Source organism: Melanotaenia boesemani, chromosome 5, assembly GCF_017639745.1.
Source record: "Melanotaenia boesemani isolate fMelBoe1 chromosome 5, fMelBoe1.pri, whole genome shotgun sequence".
Classification (NCBI taxonomy): Eukaryota; Metazoa; Chordata; class Actinopteri; order Atheriniformes; family Melanotaeniidae; genus Melanotaenia; species Melanotaenia boesemani.
The window spans coordinates 29,468,655-29,483,201 of NC_055686.1; the positions used below are offsets into that span (position 1 = coordinate 29,468,655).

The window sequence follows — 14,547 nt, forward strand, 5'->3', positions numbered from 1 at the left end:
TGGTCCCTACGCTGCCTCTACTGGTTATCTGTAGACCCTGTTACCGTCCATCTGGTCAAACTGGTCCCTACACCGCCCCCTACTGGTTAACTGTCAACACTGTTACCTTACATTTGGTCAAACTGGTCCCTACACCGCCCCCTGCTGGTTCCTCTAGTACTGCAGCTTGTAAATTTAATAAAAACAAGTATATTCTCGGCCTAATAGGCTTTTCCTCTGAGTGATGGAAATAAGTCGGAAATTCCTGGAGGCTGGGGGCTTCTTTTACTGTACACGTCCTGGATCAGAGGGGGAAGGGTGTGTTTATTTGGACGACTGCAGAATAAAAAAGTTAAAATCTAAAGAGCCAAGTCTTAAAAAAGAAAAAAAGGAGTGTACAAGACTGGAGGTGTCAGTAGAGAAGAGGGAAGGTGTCACAGCTTCAACAAGACAAAAACATGCACAGTTTCTAGTAAATTTATACTCCAGCTACATGGGACACGGCTGGGCACATCATGGATGGATGTTTATTTCATAGAAAATATAAAGAAAAATCACAACATGAACATTTTTTTGTCTTTTTTAATCATTTGTTGTCTTGTGCACATTATCACTGGTGGGTTACCGGTGGGTGGTGTCACAGCTATGGTCGTCTCTTAATCTATTGCCTCAGGCTGTTTATGGCGCCTCGGCTCTCTGAGAGCCAGGCAGAGGAAACATGCACAAACAGAGGTGGAGACCAGGTTTAGACTGATGTAGCTTCAAATATTAATATGATCATGGTTGCTAATCGCTTCTTTGAGGGATTTGGGCTGAACTTAAGCCTGCCTGCTAACCCGCCTGATAAATCTCATGTTTATGGCTTTCAAAAAGGAGAGTCTAGAACAGTTTCAGAGGCTTGTACACCCAAAATCTGAATACAGACAAAAAAAGATGCTGAGTATTGCACATCAGTCTAAGCCCAGCAGACGTGGGGCGGGGGTGTTGGATGGAGGTGGCTGGATGTCTGGCTGGCAGTTAACGCGACGTGGTACCTTGGCACATGACAATGGGACAAAGGGGTCAGCGGTCATGAGGTGTCGGTCAGGCAGGATTGTGGGTGGGGGGGACACAGTCATTTAGCTCTGGGCGGTTAGCCGCTGCTCTGTGAGCGACGCCTGTTGTGATACCGCCTTGTTTTCGTGAGCCGTCAGCTTGGCCACCACGTCGATGAACGCCAGGCTCTGCACCTCTTTGTGAAGCGGCTCTGAAGGAGGAAAAGGAAAGAGTCAGTTGATCCAGTTCCAGCTGAGCTTCAGCTGTCACACAGATGGACTCTAGCATACTTTGGTATCATGCAGAGTTCATGGTCCACTCAATGGCTGCAGAACAAGCCCAGACCACCATGCCTCCACCACCATGCTGACAGCTGCTAGGACCTGTTTGTGACCAGACATGTCCATATTGGTCTGGTCTGTCCAGAGGACATTGTTCCAGAAGTCTTGTGGTTTGTTCAGATTGGGGACGTCATGATGACTTAATTCCACAATTAATCGTGGTATGAAACGCTACGCTTAATTAATCCTAAAGATCCTCGTCATCCTGACTCTCCATGTGGGATCATGTGTGAACCATGTGATCAAATCAGAATCTGTGTTTTCATGGAAAATACGGCACAGGAAAAGTTTTTTCTCTCCAAACTAACAGATTAAATCCTCCTGGTGGGATGAAACATGAGGCAGGTGTGATGGTGGAGGACGTCTCATGAAACAGGAAGTTCATCCAGCATGTTTCACCTCCTGCAGAAGAACCAGCAGCTTGCAGCACGAAGTAAAGGCAACGTTCAGTAACTGGTTAATGATGCCGATGTTTAACTAATGGACATTAAATGTTTCCCTGCTGTAATTCTGTCTGACTGGTTGGGCTTACAGCAGCGTGACCAGTGCATTTACTGAAGGCTGAGTCCCATTTTTACCCCTTAAACGCGTTCATGCTAGGGAAAGGGCTATCTCATTTCTCTTTTGGATGAATAGGAAGGTCTAAGGGTGAGGGCCACACAACACTCCAAACAAAGACAGTTCAAACAAAGGGGTATAAAAAAAAATTCCCCGACAGACAAGCCATACTGGTTCAGTCTATTTCTAACTGGAATGCCATGAACTTTACCATTTAACTGAGGCCTGGAGAGTGAGATGGAGATCTGGGGTCTGAACTTGCTGGGACGCCTGGAGGATTGACAGCTGTTAATCACTGGCTGACCTGAGCTTGGACCATCATGTCATGTGTTGTTTATTTAATGTTGTATTTGCCTCATTTTAATAAGGACAGGTCCATTTTTTTTTCTATCCCGTCCTAATGAGACTAATCCATTAAAGTTTTGTCTTCATTACTCGTCTCTTCAAAGAGCCGACTTCTCCGGCTTTCAGTCTGCAGGTCTTTACTGCTCTTTCTCCGGCTATATGTCTCAGATTTTCATTTCAAACATCTTCAAAGACACCTCACAGTTAAAGAACAGAAAATTCTTTAAAAGCAGGATTTCAAGATGTGAAGCCTTCAGAAATCGTTTGGTAAGAGCACGCTGGAGATAAAACCATGATCATCGTCTCACCTGAGCCCATGAGCGCACAGATGAGGATCATGGAGTTGTATTTAATCTCAGGTGCGCTCCTCTCGTCTGACAGCAGCTTGTGAAGCACTGACACCAGGCTGGCTCCCACAAAATCCTTCTCAGCTGCAACTGAAACCAGAAAACAGCGTGAGGGACGAATCATGGACGGGGTCCGGCAAAGTTCTAGTTTACATGGAGGAAATGGTTTTCTCCCTCTATTTGTCCCTCTTTCAGCATGTCAGAGAGGCTCATGGGAAGAGTGTCACGCATTTCAAACACTGATCTGGATCGCAGACTCCTTCCAATGATGCCGAGCATCACGCTGCATCTCAGGTGTGACTGAGCTGCAGGTAAAGTAATCTGTAAACACTGATCTTACCCAGATCCAGGCCTGCAATGAGACCCAAAGCCACCAGTGCTTCGTTCTGCATGATCATATGCTCGCTGGTTGCCATGGTAACTAAGTGCTTGACTCCTCCTCCTTGGATAACAGTTCTGACGACTTCCTAAAACCCAGAAAAAGAAGAAACTTAACAAACTGAAACAAATGTGGACCATGCAAGCCTCAACTCCTCATTTTAGACTCCGGACCCCCACCACACCCCCACCTTCATGTCCTACCTTGGACTTGCTGTGTCGGATGAGGGCCGACAGGAGCCTGTTGGACTCGCCCATCACTCCGGCGTGATCTTTGGCTTCACACCACTCCACCAGCCTCTCCACCAGCTTCCCGTTGGTTCCCAGCTGGTCTGCAGCTTCGGCTGAACCACACACAGCAGGCATGAGGGATTATTGGCAACAACGACCCTCGGCTCTTTCAAAGCAGCTGTCACCATATTTGTGTCTCTAAGACTCAGAAACAAGGTTTTCACCATCAAACTGCAACCATGTGGTCCTACTTCGCATCCCTTTGTCACCCCCAAAATGCAAACCACCTTTCCCCTTCCTGTCCTCTCTGAATCAGCCACGATGCACGTTCAGAAAGGTCAGCATGTTTATATCTGTCAGCTAGCGTGATGATAGTGGGCATCACGCATACATCAACCATAACCCTAAACCTAATCCTAAACCTAACCTGTAAAGTGGAACTGGTTTGCAACGTTGCCGATGTGCTGGAAGAAAAAGATGTGAAGAGGTTTCTCAGCCTGGAGATGCTGCCGGACAGCAGCAGCTCCAGAAATGTAGATAATAGACAGAAACCAGGACCCGGTCCAGAAGCTGGTCTGAAGCAGCAGATGGTTCCAGATACCAAGACCCGGTCCAGAAGCCGGTCTGAAGCAGCAGATGGTTCCAGACATCAGGACCCGGTCCAGCAGCTGGTCTGAAGCAGCGGATGGTTCCAGATACCAAGACCCGGTCCAGAAGCCGGTCTGAAGCAGCGGATGGTTCCAGATACCAGGACCTGGTCCAGAAACTGATCTGAAGCAGCAGATGGATCCAGATACCAGGAACTGAACTGGCAGCAATTTCTCTGATTCTCAGATTTAATCTTTCATGGAGGTTCTGTGACATACTCAAAGTCCACCATCAGGAATCAGTTTAATTTATCATTAAAGGGCAAAAAAGTCCATTTTGAAAAAAATGTTCTAATAATTTAACAGAATATTTCATGTTTTTTTCTGCATAAATTTGATCAACTTCAACCCTTCATTCAAAGATTCTGAGGATTTTAACCATTTATATGCCAGCTTGATGACTTGATGTCTCTCTTTTTCTTTCATGGACATGTTAATAATGACCCAAAGTACTGACTTTGATGCATTATTAATTTTTGCGTAGCATAAAATTTTAAATCTACTACCCCAATAAGTCATTTGAGGACAAAAATGTCCCACTGTCTCCCATTAAAACCACATATTTTAGAGATACATGAACAACATTGACCATTCTGGTTTATTTTACCACCACTTTAGTTGTAAACCTGCAAACGTCACATGACTGAATGCAAGCATTCCTGCAGGCCCATTTAGTTATATCGGGATGAAGTTTTCTGTCAGATTGAAATATTTTGTTGAACTGTTACAAACAAAAATAGATCTCTACCTTGGGTATCAATGAGCATGCGTAACGTTCCCAGGAGTTTAAACTGAACTGGAGGCATCTCAGACTGCAGAAACTTCAACACCACATCTGCCACACCGGCCGACAGCATCTTGGATTTGTTCACAACTGCAGGGACGGACACAGAAGGACACACCACATTTTGTGTGTTTACAGAGGAATTCATGTTAGAATACTGTTATTGAAGATGTCTTTGGCAGAGGATCGGGTCAGGAGGAGCTTTGTTAGCTCCAGTTTAACCTGTCATGGCGCAGAAAACACCTTCTGGAAATAAGCTCATGATAGAGTCACCAGTATGACAGAATGTCACAATAAAGACCTTAACACTATGGTCTGAAAATGCCAACTGTCAGAGAGAATTATCCCAGCTGCAGACCTGCTGCACAACCACGAATCACATGTTCCTGAAACAGAGTTTTCTTCTGGGCTGTGCAGCACACTAAGATGAAACTTCATCTTTACTGGTATCCATCTTTAGTGATGTGAATGACTCACCAGGTATAGCCAGGTTCCTCAAAGCGCTCAGTGCTGCATGCTGTACGGTCACGTTGCCCTCCTCAACATGTCGATCCAGCAGCTCCAAAAGCTTCTGGACGATACCAGTGTCCACCATATGGATGCAGTTCCCATCTGCAGAGATGCAAATGCAGTCCAAGATTCACAGAGGTTGATCACACAGGTAATAAACTTTTCTGTTCTACTAGGAACTTAACTAGTATACTATAAACCTCACTCCACCCTGCATTGATACATTTGCTGTAAACATTAAGGCACACGTGTCACTATTCAGTTGCGTTTGTTCCACAATATTAAACTTCTTCAGTTTATGTGACGATTTCCTATGTCTAACTTGTTGCACAGCTTAAATTCAGCCACAACGAAAGTTATATCAAAACGTGCATCTCGACTGGGAGAAGTGTGCTTTGACTACATAAAAACATAAAAACTACAGTTTTTATGAAAATCTCAAAAAGAGCAGCTAAATTTCTTCCATTGAAATGAATGGGGTTTTGCCAAAGAGTAAAAATGGAGCCCATTTTGGAGTCGTATAACTCAAGACAAACATTCACGTAGAAACTTTATTCAAAGTTTAAATGGGACACAAAAGATAAAACTTATACTATCTAGAAAGAAACTTTCATATCCTTTACGGATCTGATAAAACGGTGGTTTAAGTTTTATGAAAATTTGGAAATCTCCGTTAGAGCTGCCACACTCATACATGTGATGTCACACATTGAAAATTATTCAGATAATTTCTCAAACTTTCTTCATGCCCACAGTTTCTTCTGCACATACACAAGTTATACATTAAAACGTAGGCATTCTTTCTGTCTTTCATCCAATACAACCATTAGTGTGATAAGTCTCATGGTTTTTTCTCAGAGTGCAGGTTTGTCCCACTGCTGGCTCATTTCATTTCTATTCTATTTCCCATTTTTTTGTTTTTTTCCTACAATTTATGAGACAAGGAGTGTTTTTAGCTCAAAAACTACATGAAGGACGGCAGCACCATATCAATTTAATTTTTGTGTTACTCTTCTGCTGCTCACGGTTCAAGAATTTTTCTGATGCAACTGACTTTGTTTCTGAGTGACTATGGCAGAGAACGCCTCTGTCGTCATAGCAACATTAACAAGCAGGTGCAGTTTTGTGTGTAACACTGTCTCTCATCTAACCATGTTAATAAAAAGCAGTCATGGCAGAGCAAAGCTTACCGTTGCGAGCAAAGTTGGCGATGGCCAGCGCTCCAGCCAGCTGCAGCTGGTGGTTGTGAGACGGTATCCAGGACAGAACCCTCTGGAAGACGCTTCCCTTTCCTCCCTCAAACAATTTCTGCATGGACTCATCTATAAAGAGGAAGGAGCATGGTTTACAGCAGCTCCACATCACAGCGAGTCATTGCTGGGTTGTTAATAAGATGCACTAAATTCTTTTTCATTAGATATTAATGAAGCTTGTGAACTCAGGAATATAAACTGCCGAGAGAGTAAACAGATAAACCTGCTCACATATTTACACTTCACCATGTTCTGGGCTTCTGCTGTAATTAAATATTTATACACAGGCCGAATTATTATTCAGTGCTGGACAAATCATTTACACAGTACTGTGGAAAAGTCTTCAACCCCCTCCTTTCTTAGAGAAGTATTGCAGTAATATAGTCTACATCAGGGGTAGCCAACACGGCGCCCGCAGGCGTCCTGTCGCCCACGGCCACAACGCAAGATGCCGGTGGGCTATGTTCTACAAATAGCATGTCATCAATGTGTAAAATGTATTTAGTCTAGTTGTATTGCTATTGGATGTACATGAAATATATACACTACCAGTCAAAATTTTTGACACATTTTTCCTATGGTCAGTGGACACATCTGATCACAGCTGATGACGTTCATCAGAATGGTGTTTGATGAATTCTCCACCAAAGAAGAACTCTTTACACTACTGTTCCTAAGACAACGATGAGGAGCTGACATCAAAAACTCTGTAAAGAGGAGAAAAGGGTGCCATTGGAAAAGCTGGTATGGGTGACTACAGACAGGGCCGTCATTCAGACTTCGTCACAAACTGCCACAGTGAGGTCCTCGTTACCACGGTGAGGTCCTCGTTACCACGGTGAGGTCCTTGTTACCACGGTGAGGTCCTCGTTACGACGGCTTCATCCACCAGCAGGCGATATGTGTAAAGCGACTGGGTTTCAGTATGTGATGACTCCTGTTGTGAAGCTCTTAAACAGCATCGTGGACAAGACCCACGCTATCTGTAAAGCTTGTCAAGCAAAGATTAAATATGTCAGTAGTGCAACTAATATGAGGAACCGTATTAGCTGATGGCGCACTAAGCTAACGTTAATTTTGGCTCACAGCAACATGAAAACTACCGACCCAGCTCAACCAAAGATCAAAGACTCCATAAGAAAGATGCCACCCACGTCCAAGACAGCCTAGAGGAAAATCCGGTTCATAGGAGCTTTTATAGTGAAGCCGTTAAGGCCTTATAGCATAGTCAAGAACGGCAGATTTAGCCTGCTGATCATAAGGGCAGCAAAAATGCACACCACTAATATTATGGTTGAACCAAGAGGACCAACAGTGACCAGACCAGGGTCAGACCCAACCAGGGGGTCAATTATAGCTTTAACTGCTGCCGTTTCAGCTTCTGATGTGATCTAATCCAGACTGAAACTTTCCAGAAACACAGTTATTCCATAGATGTTAAATTAGGTGTTTAAAAACATCAGGGGCTTTCATTTCCTGTGACAAGTTTACTTCCATTTCTTCAGGACATCATTTTAGCCACATTTCTACCAATGGGTCCAGTTCTGTACAGTACGGGTTGGTATGCATTGTAATGAGCTTCCACCAACAAAAACTGCAACAGGTATCAGAATATCCGACCTGAACCATCCTACTTTTTGGGGATCCTCCCATTGGGGTGCAAGTCTTACTGATCGTACCATAAAGGGTGGCGGGTGACACACTGCGATCAGTTGATTGGTGGAAAGAATCATCACTTTCTGTGTGACTCAGCAATCAAAACAAAGCAGGAACAGCTTCATGTTTAAACATTGTTGTTTAAAGTCACATGACAAGAAGAAAGAAGACAACCTGCTGGATGTCCTCTATAGTCTTCTTCATTATTCAAGGAAGGTGTCACATCGCTATCACATCACACTGTTACAAAGCCTTTCCAGGAGTGTGTCCACACAAAACCAGTGAAAATCCTGTCCTATATCAGCCTGGCCTGTAAGTGTTACCCTGCTGCAGAATTACAGCAAAAACAGAGAAGACGACATGGAGCATGCTCAGATACCTGTGCGATATAAACAAACACATGAAGACGAAGATGGTGGAGAATCAAGCTAAAAAGGAGACATTACCATGGAACTGGATCATATTTTCCATATTTTGCTGTTTTTTTCGTATCATGCTCAGTAGCTCCTGCTGTGTCCACGCAGCCCGGAGCTGTGGGCGGGGTTTGTGCATGTGGGATAAGGGAGAGGGCGGGGCTACGGCATCATCAGCTCAGGAAAGATACGTATGGGTTAGAAACATGTTAATGAAATGAGAGTGATTCATTTCATTTGGAGCCAGAACGTTAGCTCTACGTGGACAAAACTTTAGTGGAAACACAAATGAGACTAAAGAAATGGGAAGAAATTATGTGTCTGTGCAATAGGCCTAAACATCCAGTTTAAACTGCCTTTATGTTAAGTTATCTTTTAGGTGTCGACACAACTCTGGTGAGTTAGGAGCCTTTCTGTGATGGAACGATCATGGTAGATCCCATTCATGCTGTGGCTGATCTGTGTGCAGGATGACGTCGTGGTCTACAACAAGCTGCAGGGTCTGAGCGGCAAAATATTCTAACCTTTTCAAGAACTAATGAATTTATAATTCATGTTACACAAGTAAAAATGAGTGTGAATGTGGTGCCTGTGGACACAGGTTGCTCTGAATCGGTGGAGTTATGTAAAACCCAACACTGACAAACTGGGACTGCAGCGCTGACTCATCTAATCCCACTAAACAGGATGAATGTTTACCTCCGAGAAGCAAGAGAACCATGAGGTCAGAGGCAGTCTTGAGCTGGGCGATGTCCTCCTCCCGCTCACCGTCCACGGTCTGAGCCACCACCTCCAGCAGACACTCCACCAGGCCTGCCTCCACCAGCTGCAGCTTGATCACATCTGTCAGGAGGAAACCCACAGTGGATGTTCAGGTACACCTCAACACAACCAGAGGATGAACAACTGTTACCTTCTACATCTGACTTATTTTTATATATCTCCTTTAAATACTGAAGATCCTGAGAAAAACCTTTCTGATGTGGTATGGTTGGAACTGTAACTGAGGAGGATGTGATCTATAAGGATGGAGACAGACTCTGTGAGCTTCTTCCCTCACACGAGACTTTTACTTCAGGACAAGCTTGAAGAATATTTGAACACAACCTTTAAAACTGTTTTCACAGTGGTGGAGGCAGCATAAAGGTCAGCTCTGTTTACCAAGAACCGAGACATAAAACACAGTCAAGTCCACATCGTCCTCTTCATCGGGTCCATATCAGATATTCTGATATGTACACACCTTGTAGGAAGTGAAACTGGGTTTTGGAAAGAAGCTTCTTTCCCTCTATAAGAGCAAAGCTCCTGTGCTAAAGCAGGCAGAACAGCTGTTTTCTGCAGCATTCGACCAGCTCCCATCATGGCTGCTACTCAGATACTTTTCCCTCAGTCAGGAAGGTTTTTTTAAGCCAAAAGGACCAGAAACAGCTGCCGATCAGCTTTAAAAGCCGCTCCCAACTGAATATTTATCTTATCTCTGGGATTAGAGCCGTGACCACTTGATGGATAATATAAAGCTTTGTCCATTTTAATACTGAACTGCTTTGAGAATCACATGATATTCAGAGAACCTTAGTGTGTTTGTTTCCTTAGAAACTGTCAGATAAAGGCTGATGTCCAGCTAGTTTAGTTATTTATTAACCAGAGCAGCATCCTGCATCCTTTGCTCCTCCTGTTTGTGCCTTGGTTTTGGGACTCCTGTTGGAGTCGACTGCCTCCGTTTATTACCTGGCACCGAGAAGGCATGCCCAGAAGCTGTGGGCTCTAATTTGGTTTCTGATCAGCTAATCAGAATAATAAATGAGACTAAAGTTAGCCTGGAACAGGACTGGGTAAGGTGTATTGATGATAATGTTGTGATACTGAAGGAAGGAAATGTTGGCATCTCATTGTGAAAACGTCATAATTTGATTTCAGCTAATAAAATCTGAATCTTCTGGAGTGGATCCTGGGGATTTTTTGCAATATTTTATGTTCATTATCTCCTATTTAGATGGTTATTCAACTATAAGTTTGATAATGTTACAACAGTATTGTTATTGTGGATATTTCTAGTTAGGATAAAGGAGTAGTGGACGTCTGATGTTGTGTATTATTCTGTAAATGCAATCCTAAACAGTCATGATGCAGACTTCAGCACATGGTTTAATCTTCTGTACTGGAAAGCCACACTACTGAAGTTTGGCCGATTTTTGTACTTTGGCGCCCCCTATAGTCAGAGATAATGCTAATCCAGCATCGTCTTCATCCCGTCTCTTTTCTGAGATCTCCCCTAACGACAGCTCATCATCTCCGTCCCGTCTCTTCTCTCTGTACAGGTCAGTCTGATGCTGACTCGTCTTATTTCTTGCCCTGTTTCGTTCTTTCTTCTCCTCTCTTCCTCCGATAATGTCCTCTTGGGTTTATTTTCTGTGTCAGCCAAGGTGGATGTTTCAAATGACAACACTATATTATATTGATTCAGTGGATGATGATTAAATGTTTGTCGATATCTTAAATTCTGCCATGTCAGACTGGATTCAGGAAGACATCATATAATCACATTTTCTTCCTGATCAATTAGATGTTGAAATGACATCTGTTCTATAAACAAGACCATATTCTGGATGCTGAATCATGTGCAGACATTAAATCAGGATATACTGTCAACCTTCCACCTATTTAGACTCTCATACCAAATATTTTCACTACTTATAATAAATAAAGTCTGACTTTATCATTTTGGTTGTTTGAAGAAAGAAAATGTTTCACGCGTTCTTTATAAAGTCTAGCTCCATTTGGAGCATTGATGGTTGAGCGGGTGTACTGCTGCAGCCCCGTCATCATTCTCACCGTTTTAACACTTAACTGTTCAGAGAGGAGGTGTGAAGTTGTTTTCCCCTGCAAGCCTAATGAACAGCCTGCAGTGTGACTAACAGCAGAGAGAGGAAGAGGCTTCTCTGGAGTAGCGTTAAGTAGGACGTCGTCCTGGAGACCGTCAGTCTGGCAGCACTGTGGGTGCCTGGAGTGATAATGCTGTAAGATGCTGCCTCAACACACACAGTGATATGTTGGGAAAAGAGCAGCGGAGCAGATGCGGCAATGAGCCGTCTGCCATGACTGTGCAGTTAGAGCGGGAAGCATGACTCAGCGAGAGAACAACAGGCTCTGCAGCAGGTGCTTTCATCTCGACACTGAAGCATCTTATCGTGTAATTTCTGGATATCCAGACGTCTCTAGATGTATACAACACCAGAAATACATAGAAGTGTCAGTTTCTGTGTAACCTACAGAGAAAAGCAGCAGGGAAACAAACAGGTTCTACTTATTCTCCTCCTCGCATCTTATTGAACAAACATCATCTTTTTTCTTGTGATTCCTCATATTCTCCTGCCTTAGTCTGATTCCTCTCTCCCTCCTAGTGGCAAAGCTTCACCAGCTGAGAGATGGATGCTGCCGACATACTTGAGTAATTGAAGCCTTTAACCTGCAGTCGCTCAGTTTTCCTAATGAGCTCATTTCAGTAAAAAGAGAGGCGGAGCCACAACCCCTCACATGGCACTTGCCTTTCTACCATGTCTAATACCATAGGACTCTACTAGGGGGCACAATGATAGACTTGAGGACAATAATAGATGTTAGTATTGGTTGTATTCAATCACGTGACTGTTGCAGGTTCATGTAAATCAAAATGGCTAATGTACAGGAAGATGCAAGATTAGATACCTTAAAGTTCCTCTATGTGTGTCAGAGACCCTTCTACATTATCCAAGAAAGATTTCATCTTGGAGTCAGAGAAAAACCCGTCAGTTCAGTTCCTGGTACCTGGAACCATCCGCTGCTACAGACCGCCTTCTGGATTGTTCCCGGTATCTGGGACCATCCGCTGCTACAGACCGCCTTGTGGATGGTTCCCGGTATCTGGGACCATCCGCTGCTACAGACCGCCTTCTGGATGGTTCCCGGTATCTGGGACCATCCGCTGCTACAGACCGCCTTTTGGATGGTTCCCAGTATCTGGAACCATCCGCTGCTTCAGACCGGCTTCTGGACTGGTACCCGGCATCTGGAACCATTCGCTGCTACAGAACAGCTTCTGGAAGGTTCCCGGTATCTTGAACTATCCGCTGCTTCAGACTGGCTTCTGGACTGGTACCCGGTATCTGGAACCATTCACAGCTTCAGACCAACTTCTGGACCGGTTCCTGGTATCTGGACCAGTTCCTGGTATCTGGAACAATTTCCTGTTTGCATGTACAGTCTACAGCCCTGTGGTGTGTGGATGGATGAAAGCAGTTGGGATTTTATGGTTTTTTTACAGCGTCCACTACGTGTGCTTGGCTGTTTTACTCCATCATGGTCTAGATTCTGGTCTAGATTCTTTATACGAGCCCAGTCTATGTGGTCTTCATCAGAAAGATTGCTACAACACGATTGCTTGGTGGATGAAGCTGAAACATTAGCTCAGGTTAAAATTAGCTTGTTAGCTGTTGCTAACGACTGCAATCATGAGAAAAACCAATGATGATCCAAACTGACGGCGCACATTGAAGGCTCAAGCATTGTGGTGGACTCTGTCTGGAGCACCTTGCTGTCTGAGGTTCTTCCCCTTGTGATCCTCTCATCTCCTTTTCCTGCCATCCTTAACAGTGCTTCTCCAGGCGGCGGGTAGCTGGGCTGCGGAGTAGAGTTGGTGGCTAGTGCAGAATATTTCAGACATAATGTAGGATTTGTGTTGACAAGATTCCCAATGGAAACTATATGGGGGCCGTTTTGTGATGAGTGGTGTGAGCCACACCTGGGCCCGGTGTGCTCTGGCTCCTACTTAAAGCCTCGCCAGCCTGGACTCTGGACTCTATCAGGCTTGGGCGGGAGATCACCTGGGCTCGGTGCAGGCAGCATGTTCTGTTGGTTTTGATTTATGTTCTCACATAAATTTCCCTACATCCATGCATCACTTATACTACCATATTACTTACGTGCTTTACTGGTTTTCTCTAAGAAATTAATATTTTTGTAAAATACCACTCTTCTGCCAGCCTTGCTTTGTTGTTGCAGCCGGTCTGTAACAACAGGATGAGAATGAAAGTACCGTTTTCAGCCAGTGGAGCCAGAACCTCGAAGATCATTTCCTTCTTCTCGTGCTCCGTTTGCTTCTGGAAAAGACGAACCAGCTCCTCTGCGATGTTGGTGGTAGCAAACTGCTCTTTGCTGGACTCTGAAAACAAAGAAAGTGGAATAAAACCATCAAACAAAATGCTCTAATTAATACTTCAAATGCAGACTTTTTGATCATTTTCGTGAACAAAAAGCTTTCACATATTAGTTAAACGAGCACCCGCAGCTCGACGTGGATGGATTAGACCAGAATGTTCATGCAGAGTTTGACACGACTTTCACTCCCTCACAGATCCACAGATACATGCTGCGTTTAAGTGCTGGTTGAAAGCTGGGACATCTGGATTTTAACTGGATTCCAGTGTTATTTATTATGTTTTTAAAGTTATGTTACAAACTGCTTGACATCTGTGTGTGGATTCTAACACACATTTCTAAAGTTACTCATGAACAGTTTTTGGACATTTTGAGCCTAATTGCACTCCGTACTGAAGAGCTGTTCTCATCTCCAGGCAAGAGGAGACAGCATGCCGTTAACACCATGGACACTGGTTGAGTGAGCGTTGATGGTGTTTTGATGAAAGCAAACTACAACCGAGTGTAAAGGAACCACTCAGGAACCTGCTCTGAAGTCATGGCGGGAGCCAAGCTAACAGCTTTATTTCCATCATCCTGAACCCAGCCCAAAATGAGACGGAAGACTTCTGATGTGGAAAGGTTTTGGCTGGCTACTTACCCAGTTCAGCCAAGTTCCCAAAGGCAATTAGACACATTTCTGTCAGGGCTGTGTTGTGGGAATGGATGCCCAGCAGCTTCACCAGAGTGGGAATCACTCCCATATTGATCAGCTGGGCTTGTAAGGAATCTGTAAAGACATAAAACAGAGAGGCAGACAGGCGGTGGATCTGATGCTCAACACAGAGCATGTCAGTGAGAATGAAGTGAAAGCAGAGCTGATAAATGATCCATTAAA

The 14,547-nt window shown here is 44.1% G+C and overlaps 1 protein-coding gene across 2 annotated transcripts in view; it reads right to left on the minus strand.

The window, feature by feature from the left end:
* Positions 1-481: 481 nt before the first annotated feature.
* The window catches only part of rap1gds1 (RAP1, GTP-GDP dissociation stimulator 1), a 34,218-nt gene continuing 20,152 nt past the window's right edge, over positions 482-14,547 (minus strand). For both annotated transcript variants that reach the window (XM_041985754.1, XM_041985755.1), the window contains 10 exons: positions 14,311-14,439; positions 13,549-13,674; positions 9,177-9,320; positions 6,346-6,477; positions 5,123-5,257; positions 4,610-4,735; positions 3,188-3,327; positions 2,946-3,072; positions 2,567-2,695; positions 482-1,225 (listed from right to left, as the gene is read on the minus strand). In XM_041985754.1, the coding sequence (XP_041841688.1) occupies positions 1,098-1,225; positions 2,567-2,695; positions 2,946-3,072; positions 3,188-3,327; positions 4,610-4,735; positions 5,123-5,257; positions 6,346-6,477; positions 9,177-9,320; positions 13,549-13,674; positions 14,311-14,439 (1,316 nt within the window). In that variant the 3' untranslated portion in view covers positions 482-1,097. The remainder of the gene's footprint in view (positions 1,226-2,566; positions 2,696-2,945; positions 3,073-3,187; positions 3,328-4,609; positions 4,736-5,122; positions 5,258-6,345; positions 6,478-9,176; positions 9,321-13,548; positions 13,675-14,310; positions 14,440-14,547) is intronic.